Below are 25,460 nucleotides of genomic sequence, written 5' to 3' on the forward strand. Positions count from 1 at the left end.
GGCGGCGCTGGGGCGTTCTCAGACCAAACATCAAATTGAAAAATAAACGAAAACGAACGGTTGCGTTGCTTCTTAGTGCATCAGCGGTGCAGAAGACATAAAATGAATTGGTAATCTACAATAACATTTAGAGTGAACTGAGAAAATCAGGAGTAGTCGAGTTCGTAGAAAAGAGCTCTTCTTGAGCAATGGATATCTTAGATTACCGAGTTATCTTATTTTTTATTTATTTCCATTGCTATAACTGTAATCTATTTATTTACTAATTGTATGCTTTTAAAACTATAAAAAGAAATGATTTATTCCAACGAAAACTTTGCCCGAAATAACTGAAAAATCCCATTGATTTAACAGCGAGTCGACCAACGGCTGGTTGCTAGGCAAATTATTGTAGTTTTCCAAGGAACCAATGAAGTGGCTTATTTTCACTTTCAGTCCTTCACTTTTCTACTGGAGCAGAAATGGCGCGCAAAAATAATTGTAAATATTACCAAGCGAATGTCTTAAAAAAGTTATAATTGTACGGCGAGTAGTAGAGAACGCCGCAAAGGACAAAATTTCGCTGCTTCAGCAAGCCCGCTAAATAAAACATCTCAGGCTGTAAATAACACCAAAAGGGTTGCAAATGAATGCACATACGTACGAGTATGTATGTATGTGTACTACCTTATATTTGCGCTTTTGTTAATCTCATGCAAAAAGTTGTTTGTAAACAAATCGCAAGGTTCTTTAGTGTTTGTAAGAGGACACGAATAGCCGGCAAATAACTATCAATGAATGAGTAATACACACTGATGTCCTTGACATTCCCTCCTTTAATTTTATAAAAAACAAAAACAAAACATATATGTACAATTTGCACGCAAGGTCTCCAAAGCACTTTGGTCGCCTTAAAGGTGATTGACCCCTCAATAAATGCAACTGAATGACATCAAAAAGCCGTTTTTGTTTTGGTTTTGAAGATTTGTATTGTTGTTCGGAAGGCAAATGTAGGTTAAATAAAACTAAGCGGGATATTCTATGAAGAAATCATCACTCGTAGGACAGAGAAAGCTAACCAACTTTGCTATCGAGGCAGTTCCAGTCTATCTAATACTCGTAGAAGCGTGACTGGCAAATTTTCGGCAATCAGAAAAATTTTAAATGCTGCTAAATAGGCGCAACCTTTTCACAATACGCGTTGTGTAATTTTTTAGTTTTGTGAGAAAATTAGAAAGCTTAGGCTTATTTTACAAAATGAGTTGTGCGTGTGAAAACCGAAACACCAAGGGGTTACATACGTCCAGCAGCGCCAAAAATGAGCTAAAAGAAAAACTGTTTTTAGCAGGGATAACAATAGAAATAAATATAAAAAAATGTATGCATTGTTTATTACGAGTAGTACTTAAACTTTATAAAAAAATTTATTTTAATTTTTCTTTACAAAAATTAGTATATAAAAAATCACGTGAGCCAAAGTACAATTAAAAAAGTTGATTCACGGTCTGCATCATTTCTCCTTGAAATGTTGATGGATCTGTAAAAAGTAAAAAAATTCTTGTAAGGTAAAGATGTAGTTATAGTCCGTCGACCCGGATTTTTGCAATTTACAGCATTTTAAAAAAAAGCATGTGTTTTACTTCGTAAATGTCACACTTTAATTATGTTTATAAAATTTTAATATTTTTTAATATAGAGAAAACTCTTTCGAATATTTAAAAAAAAAAAAAAATTTAAAAACTGTACGAGTTATCATGCAGGCCGCGCCGGAAAAAGTAGGTTCGAGAAAAAAGAGTTTAAGCTTTGAAGTCCTCAAACGTAGGACAGCTACCTGTGCGCATCAAACTCTCGTTGGGCAGTTACATTTTCAGCCATAACTTTGTATCTATGGAGAAGTTTTATAATCGACGGCGTATTTCTGTACGCCTAAAATTATAAAGAATAAAATCTGTAAAAACAAAATCGATTTTTTGAAAATTCTGGACGTAAGTAACCCCTTAAAGGTCCAAAAATATTTTATGCAAATGCAGCAAAATATTTGAAGGAATCGAAGACATAAATGAGCGTAACGGTATGCCGAAGCTAAAAACGTTGACGACTTCACCGGACGAGACCCAAAACAAATCAGAAAATCATTTATTTGTTTGTGGCTAAGCCGAACTTATCGTTGTGAGACAGTTTTAAAGAAAAGTGGTGTTAATTTAAAAACACAAGTTAAAACAACACGCGCATAGGTTAAGGCAAGTTACAATGGAATTTTGCAAAAGTAATGTTCACGAATCAGTCGTCCTTTTGAGCGAATAGTTGCATACGTCGGTCCTAGTGTACTGCTGATAATCGATAAACTTCAACGAACTGTAAATAATCCAATTCATGTTTGGAACTGCTTCTTCGAAAAAAGATTTGGCCAATGTTTATGAAGGTGAACTCCAAGATGTTTAATAGAATCGTTATAGGTGATTTCGGAACCATTAAGTGAAACTTTAGGAAATGATTTTTTTCGAATTGACTAGAATTTTCCATTGAAATAGCCACATACCGATAAAGTCAAGCTCTGATTGTAGGTGTTGCGATGCTTCCGCCGGAAAACTGTTGGTTGCAATAGTAGCCGTATCATCAGCATATATTGCCATGTAAATGTCGTTTGATACGGGCATGTCGGCTGTAAATATAGTATAGAGCACCGGATCCAAAACACTTCCTTGTGGAGCTCCAGCTTTAATGGTTTTCAATAAGGATGCTTAGTTTTGTTGTTGAAAATGTATTTAATTAATAGAAACTGTGGAGCCGGATGTCATTTCTTTATTTTGTATAAAATACCAGCGTACCAAACTCTATCAAACGCTTGTTGTACATTAAAAAATACTGCTCAACAGTACTTTTTATTTTCTAGCGCGTCTGTGATGACAGTCACAACTCGATGGGACTGCTCAGGTATTCCATGTCCCTTTTTGAACCCAAACTGATGATAGCAAGTTCATCCAACACTAACAAAAATCTTCTCAAGAATATTTTTTCAAACACCGTGGAAAATATAACCAGCGGATTCATCGGATAGTGATGAAATATTATTTTCAGGCTTATTCCGCTTCGGTATCTTAATTACTTCGGCACATTTCCATTGACTGGAAAGTAGTCTAAACGCAGCATTGCGTTATAAATAAATGTCAATAAACGAATGCATATTGGAGAAAAATTGTTAATGGTGCCCTCGACAATTTTGTCCTATCAAGGACATTTTATATTTCTTAATTTTTGTATTTCATCTTCAACCTCTCCAATGGTGATATTTCATTTGAAAAGGCGAATTAAGAAAGTTGTCTACTTCGTTTTTGAATCTAGTATCGCTGACATCATTTGGTTGAAAAACTGTGTATGAATGTTGAGAAAACGCTTCTGCTTTCTTTTCATCAGCTCTACACTATTCTCTAATGCTGTCTTTAACTGCAACATTTCTTTTGTTGGCCGTTTCAGATATTTCCAAAGATTATGCTCATACCTCACAGCGTATGGGTCCAAACATTTCTACCGTCAGCTACGAAGATGTTTCGAGAAACAGGTTCGTGAAAACAGCAAAATGGGATTGAAATGTTGAATTGAACTTCAGAGTCGCCTGATGCCAACTCCATTGAAAAAGGTTGGGAAATAGTTAAGCAAAAACTCAAAGGAAAACAAATATGGGCAGTCAAATGGTTAACAAAGCTAATTTGGCTGATTCGGAGCCGATTACCTCCACAACTTGCGCAGAAATTAACACAAAGTATGGCTCGAAGATGTGAAGCCATTGTAGCTAATTGTAGTGACTATGTGTTTTATTGAATGTGGTAAAATGCGTATTACTTGAATGAGACAGCCTGTATACGTATTCATCTCGGCCTGGAAAACACCGCATTAACCAGGCAGTCTGTGTGCTCAACTCTTAGAGACTTTCCGAGAGAAGATAGCAGATTCTGTTCCACTACTAATATCTTGACCCATTCGTATTGTCGTCATATAAAACTTTGTCGGCAGATACGAGTATTTTCAACGTTGCCCTCGTAAACCTGTTATCAGTAAAATGAATCGATGATATGGTGGCGGAGGGTATTCCAAAAAGTTGAAGTTATGGCAGCACCCTTCCCTCCAGCCCTTCTTGCTGTAAACGCGCGGATATCGTTTGTGCTTTGTTTGCTGCTAGTAACGATTGCCTGTAAGCTGATTAACCATATTTTTAATTAGTTAACAGTGATTATGACATCCGAATTACATACTCAGGCCCGAAAATAGATGGTTTCTAATTTCCACGGAACTCTTTCACATTAAACTTCTTACACCCCCATTGTGAACCAGGATATGATGCACTGCAAGCAGCTACTGTTCGGTTATTATCATGGATGCAACCCCAGCAGACACCAACCGGTATAAGCAAAAGTCCAGACTTAAGCTAAAAGTACAGGTTCTGCTAAATGTTTGTTAACCGCTTAACTTGTTGGGCTAACAGCAGGCTCCCAACGACATCGAGACGCCTAACACCTTCACAAACCCTCGCCCCAAGAACACCGAAATTAGAAATCATCTATGCCAATAATGCAGACGAAGCTCACGAGTAGTCTTATTTTGATTCATTACAGTTACTCATTGCAAGTTAAACTCCTACTTCTCCAGATTGTGTGTTCAATATGGAAGGAAGACGCACGTTTCCAACTACCGTTTTAAACTAATTTACTTACTTAGCTAACAACTACAACCGATGGTCGGTCTTGGTCGCTACCAAAATGTTGCGCCAATCGGGCGGTCAGTTCGTCGGCGACTTGGTCCTTTAATTTTAGGCTAATAAGATCAAAACCAAGGCAGACACACGACAATAAAAATGGAAACAAATTTTCGGTTATAAAAATTGCTACCACTGGTAGGTAGGTACTTCCTGGTACATAGGTAGAAGTGGCAGTCGTTCTTTATACCAACTCACTTAGACAGTTGCCGATCCATTGTAGTAGCAGTTTACCTCGATTACCCATTTTGTTTTAAGTGTAAAACCATTGATCTGACTGCACTTATATCCCTAAGGTCATCAGCATCATTCAAGAACTATGAGACAATTATCTACTTATAAACCTAGGGGTATGACACGCGGGAAAGTAACAAAGAAATTGTCTAACGAACTCTTCCTCCTACTCATTCTTGCCGCTTCTGCAGTAGTCGAAAGTTCAATTTATGAGAATCTCGACCTAGAAGGCAGTGGCCTGTGATCAAAGCAACTAACATAGAGAGAGACGTTTTTTCTTGACCGATTAAGTTAAGCCTTTGAGTGCCTGACGCCCCATTTTGGCCAAATCTTTTTTGTAGCATTACATGTCAGACTATCAACCCATCTCGTGTTGGCTGAAGTGAAAATGCTAATCGACTTTGCAGTTTGTAGGTTGAGCTGGGTGGATCTACAATCTCCATACCAAGAGGGAGGCGAGTGGTAGTACCCTCTCTTGCTAGTCGCTTCCACTGACCACTAGATAATTGTATAGAAATGTGATTTTGAAAATGTAAGCTTTAAGTCCCAAGTACGAAATTTGATCAGCTTTTGTTTAATTTCGGTAGGTTCTCAAACTTCGCTCAAATTAGGTTTTGCTGTTCAATAAATAAATTATAAGTAAATTCGGCCTTTAATTTTAGCCTAAGTGGAAGGTTCTATTATCATCATCATTGGTAGCTCAACAACTCGGTCCGGGTCTTGGCTTGCTGTAACATTTATCTCCAATTCGAGGCATGAGTTTTACAACAACGTATACCAAATAGCTCAGAGTCCCGAAATACGCCATCCAACGATCGATGTTTTGGTCTTGCTTTGCCTCTATTTCTTGTGCGCGTACCCAGTAGGATTTCCTTTTGTGGATGTGCTTCGTTTGCCCTTATAATATGACCAGCCCATCGTAGACGGTTAAGTTTTATTGTCAAGACAATGTCCGAGTGTTTATACCTACAGTCTTTGAAGCTCGTGATTAAATTGTATGTATTCTCCAAATGCAATTTTCGGAAACAGCACCAAATATTTTTCGTAGGTTCTTACACTCAAAAACCTTGAGTTTTTGTAAATTGATCCTGTTGAGTATAAGTACCGGTACGATAAAGTAATTTTCGCTCGTATGCCAAAATGCGGCATTTTATGGTAGGTGTATTTTTAACGCAACGTAGCATCGGTTCGCGGCAAGTACTCTTTGATCAATTTCAGTCGTTATGTTGTTTTTATTGTCGATTTTGACACCGAGATATTTGAATTCCTGAACAAAAAAAAATTGAAAATGTAGGAACCTATTTTAAGACGTTGGCCGATGTGCTGCTCCTATAACCTTTTGTTTTTTTTGTAGGTGTATGTGGGGGAGCTCTTTAGCTGTAGTGAGTTCCTAGATGAGGTTTGGTTTGTGGTGGCGGATGGTAGCGCCAGCTCATTGGATAATAGTAGTATGGGCTGGGGGAGCCAGATGACGGGAGTAACACATGGACACATACCGTGTGGACCACTCGCAGTATGTGTTAAGGCCTGAGCAAATCTTAAGATGGCACCATCCGTCGCACTGATTACATCTAACCGATGTTGAGTTCGGGTGGAGCCGTTTTTGGCATATGCAACAGTATTAAACTTCGCGTCCAGGGTTGGGTTCGATGCCAGCCCTGAAGAGAAATATTTGAAGCTAGCTTGTGCATAGATCTGCTCCTGTGACGGCAGATGAGAGGTGAGGTACGGTGCATTAGACAGAGTTAGTTTACTGGGGCGGCAGTTCTTGGTCGAGAAAACCCGAGTCACTCCGGTAACATAGGTCCGGTTGCTGTGGGAATGGTGGTTTGACCAGGTGGTAAAGAGTGTCGCCGTGGATTAGTGGAGGGCATTTGGAAATTCCTTGCAGTGAAAAAGCGTTGCAGTTCTTCGGGCTGGCCATCAGCAATTCGGAATTTCTCAAATGAAACACTGCACTTCATATTTTCGAAACATGCATGTATACTGTTTTTAATTTTATTGAATTCTTATTATTGTTTCACAATAAATATTGTTAGTAATCGTAGTACATAATGATTTTTGTTTTATATTCTGTTAAATGCTTAAAATGATGGAAAACAGTTTTTGAATACAAAAAGATTCCTTGAATAAAAGTACAAATACAATGCATTCAACACTTAATTTTTTTCTTACTTTCTTTCTTTTTTTTGCGGGCTACAATCGGTTTCCGCCATTCATTTTCATAATTATAAAAAATCTACAAAATCTTTAATCGAGTGAAAAATTAAGTATTGGAATAAGTTTTACAGTAATAAATACTAACAAAGGTATATGTATGTATGTGTATATATGTATATATATTTGTTTGTATATAAAATGGACAAATTATGAAAATCGCAACTTCTTTTCAAGTCTTTTGAAGGCTAAAAAAGTGAATGTTAGTGATGCGCAGTAGTTGTTTTGCTAATACAAAATCTCAGTAATTAATAAATATGCTAAATATGACTCCACTGCACTAAATTGTAAATACATATAAATTTTTGTTTAATTAAAATTTTTTTGGATTTTATGACAATTGGCTTATTTGGACGTAATAAGGACGCATTGTTGTTTTAAGTAAAAAATAAATATTTTCTAAAGTAAGATATGTTCGTGTGTGCTTTTAACTGGCATATGGTTTTAAATTTAAAAAAAAGTACAACATAAAAGAGAAATTATTTTATAAACATTTGAAATATTAGACAAATTTATACTTGCTTGAGGATCAAAGATGAGTATTTAGCAAAAAAAATAAGTTATAATGAATAGAAACACAGTTTAAAATTTTTTTTGGAAAATAGCGGCACACCATAATGCACAACAATTGTCGTTCGCGCGGCATTCGGATTAACTTAGTCCTGCCAGTTCTGTTACAAGTTAAGTCCGTTATAGATATGAAATTATAATCATTTTTATGAAGTTAGTTTTATTTAATAAAGTAAATATTAAAAAAAAATTAAATTTTCATTCGAAATGATCATCATTTGCTTTTACACAAGCCTTTAAACGATTTGGCCATTCAGTTATTGCCGCACGCACAGTTTCCATAATCGCTGGTGCTCGAACCAAAGATTGTTTGAGAGTCCCCAAGATTTATGTGAATTCTTCGACAGGCCGTGTTCTCCAATGCTGGCACAAACTGTAGTGCAATGGATTCAGATATGGACTTCCAGACGGCCAAACTTCTGCGGCTATGAACTCAGGAATATTGTGTTTCACTGCTGAGTGGTTTTTGCCTTATGGGCTGGTGCGGAATCTTGTTGGAAGATCCAACACTCTCCATTGAAGAGAATACAGCTCAACTGCTGCACCACGCTTTCTAAGAGATACTCCTGGTACACTTTTGCCCCGGTCTTAGCCCCTTCTTTGCAGAAATGAAGAGATGTAACGCCTTTACCATATAAGACACTGCCCAACAAGCCATTACGGAGGCTGGAGGTGGCCACGCTGAACCCTTCGAATAACATGTTTTGCGTGTTTAGAAGTTTTAGCATAGATTTTGTCGTTTTGCTCATTAAAAACTTTTTCAACAGTGAACATTTTTTCGTCTGTGAAAATAATATTTTCATGGCCGTGAACCGCGTGTCACGAAGAAGTTTAATTTTCTTCAAGTGCGTTGCCAAAAAAATGACCAGTTGAGCGACGGAAGGCTTTCATGTAGAAATCATCTCTAATTAGTCTTGACATGGATCTGGTCGATACATTAATTTCCCTGGACATGATTTTCTGCTTTCTAAGGGGATTTCTGCGAGTTCTTTTTCGAACGACCACTCCTTTTTCTGTCTGTCACTTCAGACGTTTCGGAAAAACGATTGATCGTGCGGTAAACAAACATTCTCGAAATATTAAATTTTTTCAGCAACTCGTAAATCTCCCTGGCACTTTCACCACATTTCTGTAATGTAATCACTGCAATGCGATTTCCCTTAGCTCCCCACTCCATTGTTAACAAGCGAAATTCGTCACGTAACTGAATATAGTTTATGAGGAGACAATGCATACGAACAAAAGCAAACAAAACCGAAACTGTTTTCCGCAAATTCGTTCTCGCCGTATGCATTGAAAAATTTGTCACAGAATTTATGGCAAGACTAAGTATACCCGGCCAGGAACTGCCACTCCAGCAGCATTCCCAGCATGTATGGAAAATGCTTATGCTGCTACAAAAAAAACAAAACACAACAGTTGTGCCTACCATGCGCCTATATCCAGCAGCATTTTCCAGTAATTTTTCGAAAATAAATTATGCATTTACAACAAAAACAACCAGCAGCAATTCTTGGGCTGTTATTAAATAAATACAAAGAAAGTTGAAACAAATGCGGTTGGTTACAAAAGAAGGTGGCAACAACGACAAAATTTAACTGCCTTTCATATTCCCCAATAACAAAACTGCAAATACTCATACAATTTCAATAATATTCGCCTATCGATTTCGCACTGACTTTAACATATAGGCAACAGATTTACAAAATTTTTTATATATAACGTAGTATTTTTTACATAAGATTTTACTGTTATAATCTCGTTTACTGAACGCAATCGTTTACGCTGAATATATGTATGTATTTATGTGAGTATGTGGTTTTTTACAGCTTGGCACTAATAGTATTGATTTTCTTCTTTGTTTTGGTTTTTTTTGTTTTTTTGCTTCTTAAATTTTTCAGTTCGAAAACATTATAAATTTACGCAAATACTTGGCTGTAATTGATTCTTGGATTGTTTTTCTTTGCTAGGCGTACAATTGGTTTTATTTAAATTTTTAATATATTTTTAGTTTTAGTATAGAAATTTGTTTTTAAAAAATGCATCAAAAATTGTGTGTGTGAGTGCGTAAAAGTTTATACGTTTTGAAAAATGTCGATTTAATCTCATCATTTACTTTTAATTTGCATAAATCGTGTGTTTGCAGTGTAGCGCAGCCAATGATTCTTGTTTTTATTTTTATTTTTGTTTTCAATTTTTATTTATGTATGTACGTTGCTATAAAAATGCATAAGAATTCAATTGCTTCAGTAGTATTAGGAGTTTCTAATCCCTCTCGGATTTCTCTTCATCAGTTGTGCTGTGCTTCGGATTTCTTTTAATATGGTATGGATGTGATTGCTCTAAGGGTCGGCAATTGTGATTATAGATGCTAAATTTCAATTATTTTGTTTTTTAATTTGCTGTGTGTGTTTGTGTTTTTTTTTCTTGCATTAATTTGCATTTGTAAAAGTTTAAGAAATTTATTTAAAATGTTTATCAATCAATTTTGTCTTTTTTTGTTTCTTTCGCAATTGTTTGCATATAATTAATTCCCTCGTTTGTTCAGTTAAGAATTTCGACATAATTTGCCGGAAACAGTCCATAAGTTCCATCGGGTCCGAGCCCTTGCCACCAGCCTTCATCGATTTGATCGATATGCGTAATGATGTCACCCGGATCGAAAGTAATCTCTGATTCGTCGGCTAGAAAGAAAAAGGAATATTAATTGTCTAAGTTTTACTAAAAGAATTTTAAAGAAAACTAATTTCGATTCTCAAATTCAATTGCAAAAATAAAATTTAACTAAGTTCCTCTTGGACGCCGTAGACGAATAGATTTTTGCGTGACTACCATTCGGAGGTGTATGGGCTCAAATCTCCAAGCATGAAACATCAAATAATAGAAACAGTTTTTTCCAACAGAGATCACCCCTCGGCAAGCAATGGCAAATCTACGAGTGTATTTCTGCCATGAAAAAAACAGCCATCTGCGCTTCGGCGGCGCAAACAACATATTAACGGCTCTCTTTCCACGTGTTCTTGCGACCAGTAGAAAATCGTTCCCACGGCAGTCCGTTCTACAAAACCATATATCCAGACAAGGGCTGTCAACTTTCCCCGTATATGTATGGGGAATGTTTATGCTGCTACAACAAAAACAACATCCAGACTCATCCAGACAACATACAGAATCTCAGCAAAATAAAGAAAGAAATCATACTAACGGGATCACTTATCTTATACGCTCAGTAAAACTAACACATTTAACACCCACCCTCTTTTTTCCTTTCGAACTCAGTCAAAAGAGCATATTTTCTCCACCTATTGCTAAATTATCTCGATGACGATAGTGGGACAACTTAGGCAGGGATTAATAAGATTGCTATAACACCAGCAAAATCAGACCTTATGCACCATACACAACAACCATAATCCGTTTGACAAACCTGAAGGGTACGCATAGTCACGCAGTGATTTCATCCGCCATCAACAATTAATCCCTACAAGCATAATTACTACAGAACTCGACACGATCCTGTTTCGACAGACAACTGCCCAGCAAGAAGGGAAAATATCACCACAACACCGCCCAACCTTCCGTCTGCCCTACATATCTTTTACAACTAACACCAAAGGCGCTACGCACCCGACCAGGGGTGAACATGAGCTTCTGGCAAAAGGACTAGAAATGTTGCTAGCGACATTTAAAGCAATTGGCTGGCCGGTTCTGAACTATGCTGCATTCGTCTGCCCGCCTGGAACTGTGATTTGCAGCGGACTAAGCTTAAGACATGCCAAAATACTGCAATGAAGACAGCCACGGGATGCCTCCTGATGTTCCCGCTACAACACCTACGAAATGAAACACTAATGCTTCCAGTCAAGGAGCACAATAAAATGCTCAACAAACAGTTTCTGCTTGGATGCTACCGAAGGTTTTATTCCTGTAGATACCTGCTAAAACCTTATCCGCCTCCCAGGTACGTCAGGGAGACATCTCTTCAACTATTCTGACGAGTTCCAGGAGAAAAAAGAACCGACAACTTCTGGACCGGACAGTGTTTAGACATACGCTCAATGACATTCATCGGGAAACCCTACCACCAAGGACTGCCACTCCAGCAGCATTCCCCAAATATTTATGGTGATTTTATATGCTGTTGCAACAACAACAACGTAAAACGAAATGTGCTTTCTGGAGTTTAAACGTAAGGAGTAAGACCAAAAAAGTAAAAACCAGCCAAATAGGAGAACATATTTTTTGGAATGTCGGAGTCTATCTCGGATAAGTAAGAATTTAACCTGCTACAAAGTCAGAACATAATTTTGATAGTGTTAAGCGAAGCTTCAGGTGCATTGTGGGCATTAGGATTTCCTCCTGCTATAGTACAAAAAAGACCTCCATAACAATTTATTAGCTGGGCAACTCTCAGAGTAGATTGAGTACAGGTACCCATAATTTCATCCAACTTTCTAAAATAGATGAAATCATATTTATTTATTTCCAACCACAAGTGAAAAATTTTGAGGCCTGATGTCACTACCCCATAGTTTAATCATTCTTTATTCAGCTAAGATTTCTTGCTGGTTGAAAAGGTTTTTGTTGTTGTAGCAGCATAAACATTCCCCATACATGTTTGGGAAATGCTGCTGGAGTGACAGTCCTTGGCCGGATATATAGTAAATCCGGGTCGTTCCTGTAACGTAGAACCGACAGTCGAGAAAAGATCGCAGCTTTCAACTAATATTCTAAGTTAGGGCATTGAAGAACTTAAACCCTACTTGAATAGGTTAGGATGGTGTTTGTTATTATCGCAAATTATTTTGGAGTTTATGTCATTTAGTGATAGCAAAGTTAAAATGTGATTTGTTGTTGTTTTAGCAGCAATACGTGCTATTTAAACATCAGCATACAGATTCTGGCCGCCATAGCCGAATGGGTTGGTGTGCGAGTAGCATTCGGAAGTTCATAGGTTGGAATCTCCATGCATGGAACAACATCAAGATGCACACCATAAATAGAAGGAGGAGCTCGGCCAAACCCCCAATAAAGAGTGTAAGTGGCAATTATATATATATTTATCCACACAAATCTCATCACTAATGCAAGCAAGTGGCTCATTGTTGTTGTTGTTGTTGTTGTTGTAGCAGTATCTTCGCCCTGTCAGTGTAGTGTAGATCACCGGTCGTCTTCGTCTAGCTCATCTAACGGTAGGCCCAGGAAACTGGCAGTTTCGACGGGTTGGGTCCAGAGGGAGAGAGGTGTTAGATGAGTAGGTTTGATGGGGCATGTGAAGAGGTGGTTAGTGTCGTGCGCGGTACCTTCACATGCTGGACATATGTTTAGTATGTCAGGGTCGATTCTGGATAGGTAGGAGTTTAACCTGCTACAATATCCAGAACGTAGTTGTGCCAAGATTACGCGGGACTCTCGAGGAAGCTGGAGCTCTTCGTCTGCGATAGGTGGTGGTTGGACTCCGATAACGGCATTCGGGGGTCGGGAGCTTAAGAAGGTGGTAAGGGTCTCCCGATGAATGTCGTTAATTGCCTGTCTGTATACTGTCTGATCCTGGAGTGGTCTGTCCGTTTTGTCCTGGATCTCGTCCACGTAGTTGAGGAAGTGTCTCCTGATGTGCCTGGGAGGTGGCTCAGGCTCGAGCAGGTGTCTGCATGGGTGAGGCCTACGGTGACACCCAAGCAGAAACTGCTTGCCGAGCATTTTGTTGTGCTCCTTAACCGGGAGCATGTGCGCCTCGTCGTGTACCGTATTTTTTTTTTTTTTGGCTCATTGTTGTTTGATAGTCTGTGCAGTCTTCTGGTAACACATCGCTCGGCCTAATACACCGAAGGAGGTGCTATAAATTAGATTTTATATTGATTTACTAGTTGCCAAACCTCCAAATTGAAATCTCTAATGCATCCCCATGATACTCGGTTCTCGTATCAAAATTACTCGAATTTTACCTGACTAAGTAGTATTATTTCAGCGAACTAACCACTAAAATATACATATACGCACCTGCTTGATAGTCATATAAAGCTCTTGCTTTCAGTCCTACATCACCCAGTGACTCCTGACAAATGAAGTCATCTTCATTGACCAAATCAGTCACTGTAATTGAAAGAATTAAACAAAATTTTCCCCCAAGAACAATCAGTTAAGGCCACGTTCTTACAATCATTTCTATCCAACGCGCTGCTAATACCATTCTTGACCGACTGCGGTTGTTGCACCGTTACCGACACCTTTGTGCGTACCACCTCCTCCTCTTCCAACTCCTCGCCTTCATCATCTTGATCCTGATAGACAGCCGTATCGGTCGCATTCGAAGATGAAGTCTCTGGCGATTGTAGTGAATTCGATTTGCTATGTGGCGAGCGTTTTATGGTGGAATATTGTTCTTCATTTTCGGCAGCGTAATCATCGGCGGCCGAGGGCACATCATCATTATTGGCAATGGCGGTGATTTCCGGCTTGACCGGTTGCTCCACCTCCTCCTCCAGTGCATTTGTCGCCAACGCAGGTGCCACCGCGGCTGCTGCAAAAGGTTCAATAATTTGCGTTGGAGTCAGTGTGTGTGTGGGCACAGTGACTGTGGCCGGCGAAGGCGCACGTTGTGTAATGGTATGCACAACTGGTGACTGCTGTGGCTGTTGATTGCCATTATTGACGAAGGAAATATCCTCGAATTTCGAAAGCGCGACTCGACCGGGTGTAGGTGAGGGTTTGCGTGGTTCCGGTTCGCTTGGCTGTGGCTGATTAAAGGCATTAATACGTTGCGCTATGGATGTGCGCGCAGGTTTGGCAGGTGGTGCGGTGTTTAATCTTGAAATGTAAAAAAAAAGTATTAATAATTGGAAAACAAAAATAAAAAATGAAGAAAACTTACTTTGTTTGCAACTGGCCTTGACTGGTATTTTGGGTAAAAATTGCTTTGGCTGCAATGACACGCGAACCAATCAGCTCACGCGCTTCCTGATTGCGCTGCTGGCGCATACGTTCTGCTTCAGTCAGGCCGGCGGAGAAATTGCTGGCGACAGTTTTCTCAGGACTAAGTGGCTGTGGAGAGCTGGAATGGCAAAATGTGGTGCAAATTTAAGTTAACTTTTGTTATATAAAAATGTTTTTATTTTATTTTTGTATTACGTCTTAATCGGCACGTGCGCCGGCTGCAGTTTGGACGCGCTAATCACTTTCTTCTCGCGTTCCAAATGCTCCTTCTCCTCGCGTGCGCGCTGCTCCTGTTCGAGTTTAAGCAGCTGTTGTCGCTTCGTTTCCTTCTCGGCGGCAATACGTCGTTTCTCCTCTTCCTCTTCCTTCTTCCAAAAGTCCTGCATCACGCTCGGATTCAGCTCCTTCGTGGGTATGACTCGCGTGTAATTTGTGCCTACAGGTGTCTTCTGCTCATCTTGCACGCCGCGTGGCTCCTTAAAGCTATACGTAGAGCTGACGGCGCTTAGTTTCTTCACCAAGCGCTCCAAATCGATATCGTCCTCATTGCGGGCATTTATTGTCAAATGAGCGCCGGATATTAACTTCGCGACGTCGTGTATGTGATTGGCACAAGTGCCTTTGCGTAACACTGGAGCACCTTCCCCCTGCGAATCGCAATATACACACAACAACAATTAAATATTATTGAAGTAAGAACGCACAAAATTATTGGAGAAAGAAGATTAAAATGTTTATTTATGAATTGTTTGTGCTCGTATATTACAACGCCAAGTGTCGTCAATAAGATATGAGAATAGGCGTAAATAAAGTATTGGAAAATATAAGCCTTATCTTGGACGGCGTCTTTGGTGCTTGCAAAGTAAATTTATGGCGTGCCGTGATACAGCGTTTAAATGAGCAATATCAGCAATACTCTGGGGGAATTTTGTTGTTTGCGTAGCGACTGATGGATTTTTATAGAGCTCAATGGAACGGAACAGAAACTAATATCAATACCCGACGTTGCATACCCTGGCGTTTTGTGGATGTAAAATCCTACCTAAATCCCTTCCTAAGTTAACAAAATTGAAGTAAAATGAGAGTCTTTCAAAAGTGGCGCCTAGCTGTCAGTAGTGAATAATTCCTAGACGGTACCTTTTTCTTATGTCATCTTTAACATCTGTCAAGTGGAAAGATGTACAATCGTTCGGACGGCAGTCGGTTCTACGTTACCGAAAAGACCCAGATTTTATATCCGGCCAAGGACTGTCACTTTAGCAGCATTCCCCGTATATGTATGGGGAATGTTTATGCTGCTATAACAAGCTGGAAGTAATCGTCCGAACGTCCGAATAAGTCGACAATTCAAAGGTTGGTGACAAAATTAAAAAAAAACTGGTTCTGTCGAAGATAGAAAAAGGGCTGGCAGACCAAAAACTAGATGTTCTGTTGAGAATATTGCTGCTGTAACCCAAAGTGTTGCTGAACAACCTTCAACATCGATAGCTCGACGTTCTCAACAATTACGCATTCATGAATCGACTGTTTGGCGGATTTCACCAGTAAACGTGCGCATGGTGAACATTAATGTTGACATTTTTCACATATTATTGTTAAGTGCCGTATTTTCAATAAAAAATAGTGAAACCTGGTAGCATCCAAATTTTCAAGTTTTTTTTTATTTTAGAGCAACATCTAGGCGCGTCTTTTCAAAAACCCTTAATTATATCAGTCGTTCTTTTTTTATTTACTTTTATACCTCAAAAGTGTAATTTTTGACCGCCATAAAATATCCTCCATCCTTACTAACCTGCCAATTGATGAGTAGAAACTTTTTCAATCCCGTCTTCGGATCTTCGATTCGCACAAAGGCGTACATAATTTTGCCGCTATTCAGATCCTCACATAGCTCTTCCAGCCCACCCTCTCCACTGCCCACGACCTTCAGTTCATTCGTTTGACCTTCGTAGCCATAAAGTGACCTGGGTAGTAATAAAAAAAGTATATGTATTATGATTGCAGTGAGAAAAATACATGTAAGTATGTATGTATGTGTTTGTAAGTGCATATGTATGTATGTATATACAAATTAAGTATGTAAGCGTATAAAATCATTAAAAAAAGGCAATTTTATTTTAAACGAGAAAGCAAAATGCTCAATGACAGGCACCACTCAAAGGGCATAAGGCATTGGGTACCAAGATGGTTTAATTGTGGCATAATTAAATTTTGTGCAGTTACTTTGTTGCAGTTAGCATACAAACTTGCTTATAAACATATATATGTATATGTATGTGTATGTATATGTATGTATGTATGTAGCATTGGAAAATACGAAATAGTGCTTGTTGGAGCTAATGAAAAAAGGAGGACGTAGAAACATTAAAGCGGTTGAGAAAAAGTGCACAGACAATTTCACACTCACAACTGAACAGTTAGGAGAGTTAATTAAAACTCGCCTGACTTTCACATGGCATACATACACACATGCATACATAGCATACATGCCCACATATGAAAAAGTGTATTGCATATGCATGTTATATATGTCCATGTGTTCGTATGTATCTATAAAAGCATACAAACACTTAAAGCGCTACACTTCCATGCAGAAAGTAAAGAGGAGCTTGCACTTGTGCGCAACTCCAGTCGTTAGCAAGTTTACCGCTGTTGCAACTTGGGGGTCATTTAGTAGACATTGTCACAAGTTATACTTTTATTTCATTGTTAGACTGGCGTGCCAGATAGTTAGTTCCAGTGAGAGATTTTTTTCACACATTTCAAATGAGATTCGCACTGCGGTTAGACATTCAGAAAACTAGAAACTCTAATTAGAATAAAGTATGTATAATAAACCAGATACCTATAAATTTCAACTAAAATAGAAAATAAAATACAATAGAAAAGAAATCAAAATTTGAGCTCTTTAAATTCGTGCAACTATTCGCCGAAAACTCAAGCCACAGGTCGTGCTTTGGTTGCACAATGTGGTAGTGGTTCTGCAGATTGGCTGCATGTTTTGACATCACTAGAGCGTGTAGAACTTGTTCCAGTGCCGCCCCCAATGTCGTTTTGCACTTACTTCCCATCGACTTTCACGTTATTTCCATCGCTGCTCAAAGTGCAATCAGGTTAAAGGTGGTTGGCCGCTAGATGTTACCGCAGGTTTCACGCCTGCAGACACCTGCTTGAGCCTGAGCCGCCTCCCAGGCACGTCAGGAGACACCTCTTAGACCACGCTGACGAAATCCAGGACAAAACTGACCGCAACCTACTGGACCGGACAGTATTTAGACAGTCAATAAACGACATCCACCGGCAGACCGTCACCACCTTCATGAACTCCCGTCCTGTGAATGCCGTAATCGGAGTCCAACCACCACCTATTGCAGACGAAGAGCTCCAGCTTCCCCGTGAGACTCGTGTAACACTGGCACAACTACGTTCTGGATACTGTAGCAGGTTAAACTCCTACATATCCAGAATCGACCCCGACATACCAAACACATGTCCGGCATGTGAAGGTACCCCGCACGACACTAACCACTTCTTCACATGCCCCCTAAAACCGACTCATCTAACACCCCTCTCCCTCTGGACCCAACCCGTCGAAACAGCATGTTTCCTGGGCCTACCCCTAGATGAGCTAGACGAAGATGACCGGTGATATACCTACACATGAGAGCATTTATAGGCAATTAACAACGTATTTCTCTGAACTTCGGAAGTTCTGAGTTTCGGAATTTCTCTGAACTCTCTATCTGCGAACTGGAATTTGAGGGTTGGGCCATGCCAATATTTCCAAATAGGCAATATTGGAACGAGGGGCAAATCTGCACCGAAGCTAGTACCTCTGTCTTCACTGACTGCTTCAAGATGGAATCGGGAGTCAAAGCAGGGATTTTCTCTAAATCAGCCAATTTATCTATTTCCTTAAAATTGCGGAATACTGCTAGTGTTTTTCAGGCAGAAGTCTTTGCGATCCTGCAGGCATGCAAAATGCTTACAGAACGTGGGAACGAGGGAAGTACTAACATTTTTCCGATAGTCAAGCTGCGATCAAGGCTCTGACGACCCCATGGTGCAGATCAAATATCTTGGGTGTGCAGGTAACATTTCTCTGGACATAGAAACATAGAGGAAAACGAAATTGCTGATGAGCTTACCCACTGAATTAGTCTCAGAAACCTCCTACCCGGTCATGGGCATCCCTCTAACCATAGGGAAATTGCGCAACTTATTTCTCAGTAAAGCGCAGAAAAGATGGAGCCCCATTTCTTCATGTGCTGTTTCGAAAAACCTTTGTCCCCAGTACAATAGACGCAGGTCTCAGAAAGTCCAGGGGATGATCGGAACACACGCGGAAAAGCTATGTTTACCATTTAACCCCCATTGCAGAAGCCTTCAGACCCTTCAGAGAAGGAGACTGTTGAGAACTTTCTCTGTAAATGTCCAGTTTTAGTAGCTAGACAAATCAGGTCACTGGGTGGACCTTTTTTCGACAGCCTGGGGCATTGCGCCAACTTAAATTCCATCGACCTTCTCCGTTACATCAACAGCTCTAGTTGGCTGTAGATATCTGCCTGTTCGATGTCTCGTGTTGGTATGAAAACGGCGCTTCAGTGCTACTTGGGGAGGGCCAGAGTGGTACTTCAACCATTTCACCTACCTATCGGAAGTTTAACTGCCATTTAAAGTTCGCCTACCGGATACTGAGTGCGAAGGCTTTTTGTAAAGGCATTTTCTTAGTGTTTGGAGTTCGGAAAAATGTACAACACAACTCAAGTTAAGTCGAATTCGTCGTATTATCATAATTGAAATTTTCATGTCCCGTTCCATCTGGTGAAAAATATTCAAGATTAAGATAAGTGTTTATCATGTAAAAAAAGGTTAAAATTTTATGTTATCGCACAATAATTAAGAATATAATTTTACAATTTATCATAGGTTTCAGTTTTTTAAAAGAAAAATTTATGGATATCGGGTTTAGTGGTTAAGGAGAAATTAAACAAAAAAAATAATAACATAACTCAACTTGGTTGTAATAATAAATTTTTAAAGTTCTGTACAAAATGTAGTTATGCTGGTATGGCTTGTGGCCACAGATATGAATGAAAATCGAGTATTCTCAATGGTAGCTGGCTGGAAAAACACTGTTTCTACTACTTTATGTTAACTTTGTTGTTGTAGCAGCATAAAAACATTAGCCGCAATTAGAGGATGCTAATAGGCCGTTTTAACAAGGTCGGCACGACTGTTTTGCGAACGTCATTATGTTGATCTCTCTTACTAGCTGCATATACATATTTCACCGCAGGAGTAACTGTTATCCTCACAAAAGTGCATAGAAAGCGACTTTGGAAATAATTGGATGAACATTTTGAAAATCCTACAACTGTTGTCCTTGAACTAATCTAGCGGTAAAACCAAGTCACAGGCAACAGGAGAGAGACATTGATTATGGGAGAAAATGCTAAAAAGTAGAGGTTTTGTAAATCTAAGTACGTCTTCTTCGAGAAAAGTATATGTGCGAACAATAGTCGGTCCCAGAAATTTGGTGTTCAGATTTCTGCATGTATTTTTACTCCATGTGCGTCCACCCCTGTATCAAATTGAATCTTAGTATTTTCAAAACTAGCGGGTGATTTATTTACATACGATTTTTTTCATGGAAATTTAATTGCCATTGACGAACCATTTTTTTGCAGTATTATTTGGCATTGCATCGTGGGAAGACTTAGCCCGACACAGCCCGTGATCTCCACGACATTTGTTTTCAACAAGATGAGGTCATTCGCCATACAGCCCGCGACACCATGCCTTTACTGCGAGAACAGTTCGATGAGCAATTCATTTCACGCTTCGGACCAGTAAATTAACCGCCTTGATCATGTGACATTAAATCATGAGACGTAAAATCCAAAATCTAGATGGGTAAGCCGGCTCAATCCAGAGTCGATTCATTGGTTCATCATCGGAAATTCGAGCTTCCGAATGAAACATCCTCTCCACTGCAGTTATGACCAACATTTCAATGAAATGGTCTTTAAAAACAAAATTAAAGGATGATATTAAAGATTGATATGATAATAAAGATTACTAAACCCCAGCAATTTTTTTTTTTTTTTACTCTTGAAAAATGGATTTAATATTAAAAAGAAAAATAAGTCCTATCAAGGCGAATTCATTAAAGGTGGTAGCACTAGACCAACAACAAAATTTTATACATTAGAATTAGAATGCCACGTCAAAGAAAAAAAGGAAGTGATTTATTTATTTAAAACAAAATTGCGCACTTTCTCATTATTTTATTTATTTATAAAAAGCCTTTTGAATTTAAATTCATTCGAAATTTTTAATTTTGACATCTAAATGTATTCAGCGAGAGAAAAAAACATAAATCAGCTGGTCTACTGCTACTGCGTTTTCACGGCAGTCGGTTCTACGTTACCGACCCGGATTATACGAGTATCCGGCCAAGGACTATCACTTCAGCAGCTTTCACCGTATGTAAGTATGGGGAATGTTTATGTCGCTGCAACAACTGCTACCAAGGTGCATTAATTAAAGGTGGTAGCACTAGACCAACAACAATGTTTTCGTTAGATAAGCTAGACGAAGACGACTGGTAACTACATTGCACTGACTGGATTTAGTAAGCTGCTACAACAACAACACAAAGTGGAGTAAGTATTTGACGTATGCTTTTTTGACAACATGAAAATAAACACTTTGTTTACTTGTGCACATTAACCGTTCGTGTTTCTTTTTTCTGTACCTGAGGTATTAAAAGCCACTTGCTTTTTAAGTAGATAAGTATGTAGATACTTATATATTAGTACTCTAAAATAGACATAAACGGCATTATTTTTATTCTTCGTTTTAAATTTTACTATTTTCCAGTTGCAACATAAAATTGTTTGATTAAAGAAAAGTAAAAAAAACGGTTAAGTTATTGACAAATATGCCAAGTGAGAGTACAGAAAAATTAAATGTCACATATTTGCTTCACTTTGTTTAATACACTTTGATCCAGAGGACGTTCAGCTCAAAATTATCTACTACGAGGGGACAAAAATGAATTGCTTTGAAATTTTTAAAAATAACGAAATGTCGAAGTCACAAAATAAAAAAAATCGAAGACAAGGTGAATCACCCAGGAGGTCCCTGACGAATTTGAACGTTACTTCGGGCTTACATATATTGAGCGTACCATTGCAAGTGCGGCAAATCTTTTCCCCATACGATGTAGCGTTAGATATAGCCAAAACTGTTACACAGCCAATAGACGGGCACACACGCATGAACTTAAGACAATTCGTGTCTTCCCGTGGCGCCATCCATTCCCACAAAGCCAATGCAAATTTCTTAATAAATGCAGAAACACCGGCATATCTATACAAATACGTGCAAATGTTGGACGTATACGAGTACATACATATGCATTTACATCATGTACACACATGCCCACATACGTGTGTATGTATGCACGTCATTATTTTTATAAAATTAGAAAGAGTTTAAGTCTTAACAATACAAATTAAAGCCGAGATATAAATGGTTGTTTATTACTTTTTACACCTTTCCGGTTTTTCTGGCATCTTTTAATATGCTTATGTGCAAATATATGTACATACTTATTACATATTTATCTTTGTTGACTCATGGAAATGCAAATATGTGGTTTAAATGCTTAGAAAAGCCTGACCGCAAAGTATGTAAATATTTATATAACTTTTAACAAGACATATGAATGATGTTGGCACTCTACCAAATGCATTGTAGCAATTTAAAAGTGAATGGTTAACAGAAGTATTTACAGTTAGTGAGTTTATTACTAATATAGGTATTTGTATGTCAATAGTCTTGTTTGCACAAATTCCAAAGAAAAACTGTAAAAACTTAGAGAAATAAAAATATTTGACGGTTAACTTTACCAATTTGTGCTGCTCTTATCATCCAAAACATCTTTCCAGGCTGCTACGATTTGTGCGCGATGTTTCTCGAAGCTAATGGCCATATTACGGATTATAATTTAACCGTCACCACAAACTGCAGCACTTCCGGCGTTGACTTCCCGTTCAAATAACTTTGCCTCTTGACTACGAGTCGCGTCGCCTCTTGCTTGCGTTTGATGTGGTTATTGTCCACTTTAATGCCGACGACCTTGAAAGACGGTTTTGGCACAGCGCCACGTACAGACCGAACTGGATTTGCGTCTCGCTTTGACTACGTTGGTACGTTCCTTACAGTACAGCTCGCGCCTGCATATGTGACTAGACCTGCCTGATTTTTCCGAATTTCACACACTTTCCCTCAACACCTTTCCGTATAACATCTGCAACACAAACATCGACACCTGTCTTGCAACTAGCGAACAACTGCACGAATTTATGAACCCCTACTCGTTTAGCTTTTACAACTGATTTAACTGAACAACTGATTTACGCACTCTGCACACCGACGAACCAACGCACCCACACTCTACTCTTGCTTGGTTATTTTTACACAAGTTAACGTGTTTATACGCCTGCCGCCGCCACACTAGACAATTATTAATTCCATGCAAGTGATTTTCTGATACTGCGTGCTGCCTGCTCCCTGCTGCCTTCTACGTGGGTGCCAATGTTTCGATGTCTTCTTTAGCTTTGCTGCTGTTGCTGCTACTGCCTCTGCCACCACCCCTCTGGTTTACATAAAAACACAGCAAGTTGCTTTTACTTTGCAGTCACAGTCGCCGTCACCGCTACTGCTTCTAGCTAGCGCTGCGCCTTTTAGTGCTTTCAGAATTGATTTTTCGGCACGATGCACTGGAATTCTTCATTTGTATAATGCAGCCCGTACAACACTTTCACACACTCTTATTAAAATTCTTTTGCATGAATTTATAAAGTACAATTTGTTATGTATATTTCATAACAAAAAACACTTTTTTGCGAATTTCTATATGTATATAGTAAACTTTGCCTTTTGTTATTTACTGCAATTAAGTTTGCTCTCACTGCCTCTAACAGCGCTGCTGCTGGTTTTAAAATTCCGATTGGGTGAATTGGCAGAGCGACTCGATCCAAAAGAATTTCTTATTAGCCGACAGGGTTGCATGCACATGTAACAGTGTTGACAAACGAAGCTATTTACAAATGTTATTTTTCAATAACTAATCCCACATCCACACCTTCTTTAGATTAAGATAAGAAAAACTGCGTTTTAACCATTATATTATATATATGCATATACTTATGTATATAATATTATTTATTTTAATTCCAGGTGGAGCGTAGGGCTTGAAATGGGAACCAGAAAAAAGCTAAATTTTACTTTGTTGTTATCTAGAGAATTCAAGCAATAACATAACACACACCATTATTGTTCTTGCTTTACTACCGGTGCCCATGAACCAATCAAAGAAGATCACGCATTCAAAGGAGATATAAAGTAAATTTCTGGCCATGGCTCCTCGCTCTCGTTACCAAATTTGTTTGCTATCAATATATGTTTACAATTTAGTATAGAATAAATAAAATTAGTTTCAAATTAATAAAAGGTGTTTATAAAATATTTTTGTAATTGAGGATCAACAACAGCACGATACGATTTTTCAATGCCACAAAAATGAAATATAAATATGAAGAAAATGTAAACAACACGAAACACTTTACAAGCGCAACGCACCAACTTTTTTTCAAAATCGATTACAAATACACGGTTAGCTTATTACGTGATCTGTAGTAATAAAGTCATAGTTGCTACTTTATTAAAAAGCCTTTACGACCTTTAAAAGTATTAAAACACATCAAATGCATTCTGATTCCTACGATAGAACGGCGCTGATGTATGAGAGACCGACGATAATTTCTCTTTAGCGGATATTATAAAAGTTAGTAGGAGAATTTTCCAACAAACTTCGGAATGTGAAGGAAAACTTGACGCTATCGTGATTATTATCCTCTACTTTTATTTATATAACAGCTCGCTCATTTTTAAACATGATGCGGTTGTTCTGAAAAATAATAAGAAGAAAATATGTCGAGGGATTATTTTTTGCTGTTTGACTATTTCTCCCAATAAAACTTTAAATAAAATAAGAGAAGTGTAAAACAGAGAAGTTGCAACTCATGTATTAAAACTCATGACAGTAATTCACCAAGACAACATCTAATTGAATTAAAAAGGATTAGAATTTGATCTAATTAGAGTTGCGCCATTTCAGTTTTAAACATTTTCTGATAAAATTCCATAAAATTCCAGTCCAGCAATAAGCGGCATCTAGCGGTACTCTTTCAAATCTTTGCTATTTTTCCAAAGACACAATCCGAGTCATAATTATTTCACCCAACGGAAAAGAGCCAAAAACTTCATTGACAAGTGTCAAACTCAGGTCGCGTAAAGCAGAATGGCCGCTGACAGCTGCTCTGTTGCATCCTATGGCCGCCTATAGTTGATGGCGCTGTTGCCTACATTCCAATCAAATTCCGCACATACCACAGACATACATTAACGTTCTCTGGTCTGTACCATGGACAAACAAATCAAAAGGAAAACACACTTTTATAAAATCTATAGAAAAAACGCAAGCAACGAAACGTAACGCAAAGAAAGATTCATAGCCAAAGAGACGTTGTCGGTGACGGTGTCGCAGTGGTAATACATACTTGGTTACTTGTTAATTTGCTCGTTCGAACGTTTCAGACGATTTTCTCCACTCGTGCTGTTGACAAATTGTGAAATTTGCGCTACAAATCTAACAAAGTAAATTTTGTGGAAAATCGCGTACGAAGTGAAATTGTTTAGTATT

At 38.5% G+C, this 25,460-nt stretch overlaps 1 protein-coding gene and 1 long non-coding RNA gene across 2 annotated transcripts; one reads left to right on the forward strand and one right to left on the reverse strand.

Moving 5' to 3' along the window:
• Positions 1–6,945: 6,945 nt before the first annotated feature.
• LOC128860941 (drebrin-like protein) lies at positions 6,946–23,716 on the reverse strand. The gene is made up of 7 exons (XM_054098750.1): positions 22,603–23,716; positions 16,476–16,647; positions 14,879–15,330; positions 14,622–14,801; positions 13,908–14,557; positions 13,751–13,843; positions 6,946–10,434 (listed from the first exon to the last, which is right to left on the reverse strand). The coding sequence occupies exons 1-7, from the start codon at positions 22,683–22,685 to the stop codon at positions 10,295–10,297; spliced, it is 1,770 nt and encodes a 589-aa protein (XP_053954725.1). The 5' UTR covers positions 22,686–23,716; the 3' UTR covers positions 6,946–10,294.
• Positions 21,060–24,148, forward strand: LOC128860942 (uncharacterized). The gene is made up of 3 exons (XR_008454321.1): positions 21,060–21,175; positions 21,236–21,351; positions 23,936–24,148. It is a non-coding gene; the product is annotated as an uncharacterized LOC128860942 (long non-coding RNA).
• Positions 24,149–25,460: the final 1,312 nt, after the last annotated feature.

Source organism: Anastrepha ludens, chromosome 4 (assembly GCF_028408465.1).
Source record: "Anastrepha ludens isolate Willacy chromosome 4, idAnaLude1.1, whole genome shotgun sequence".
Lineage (NCBI taxonomy): Eukaryota > Metazoa > Arthropoda > Insecta > Diptera > Tephritidae > Anastrepha > Anastrepha ludens.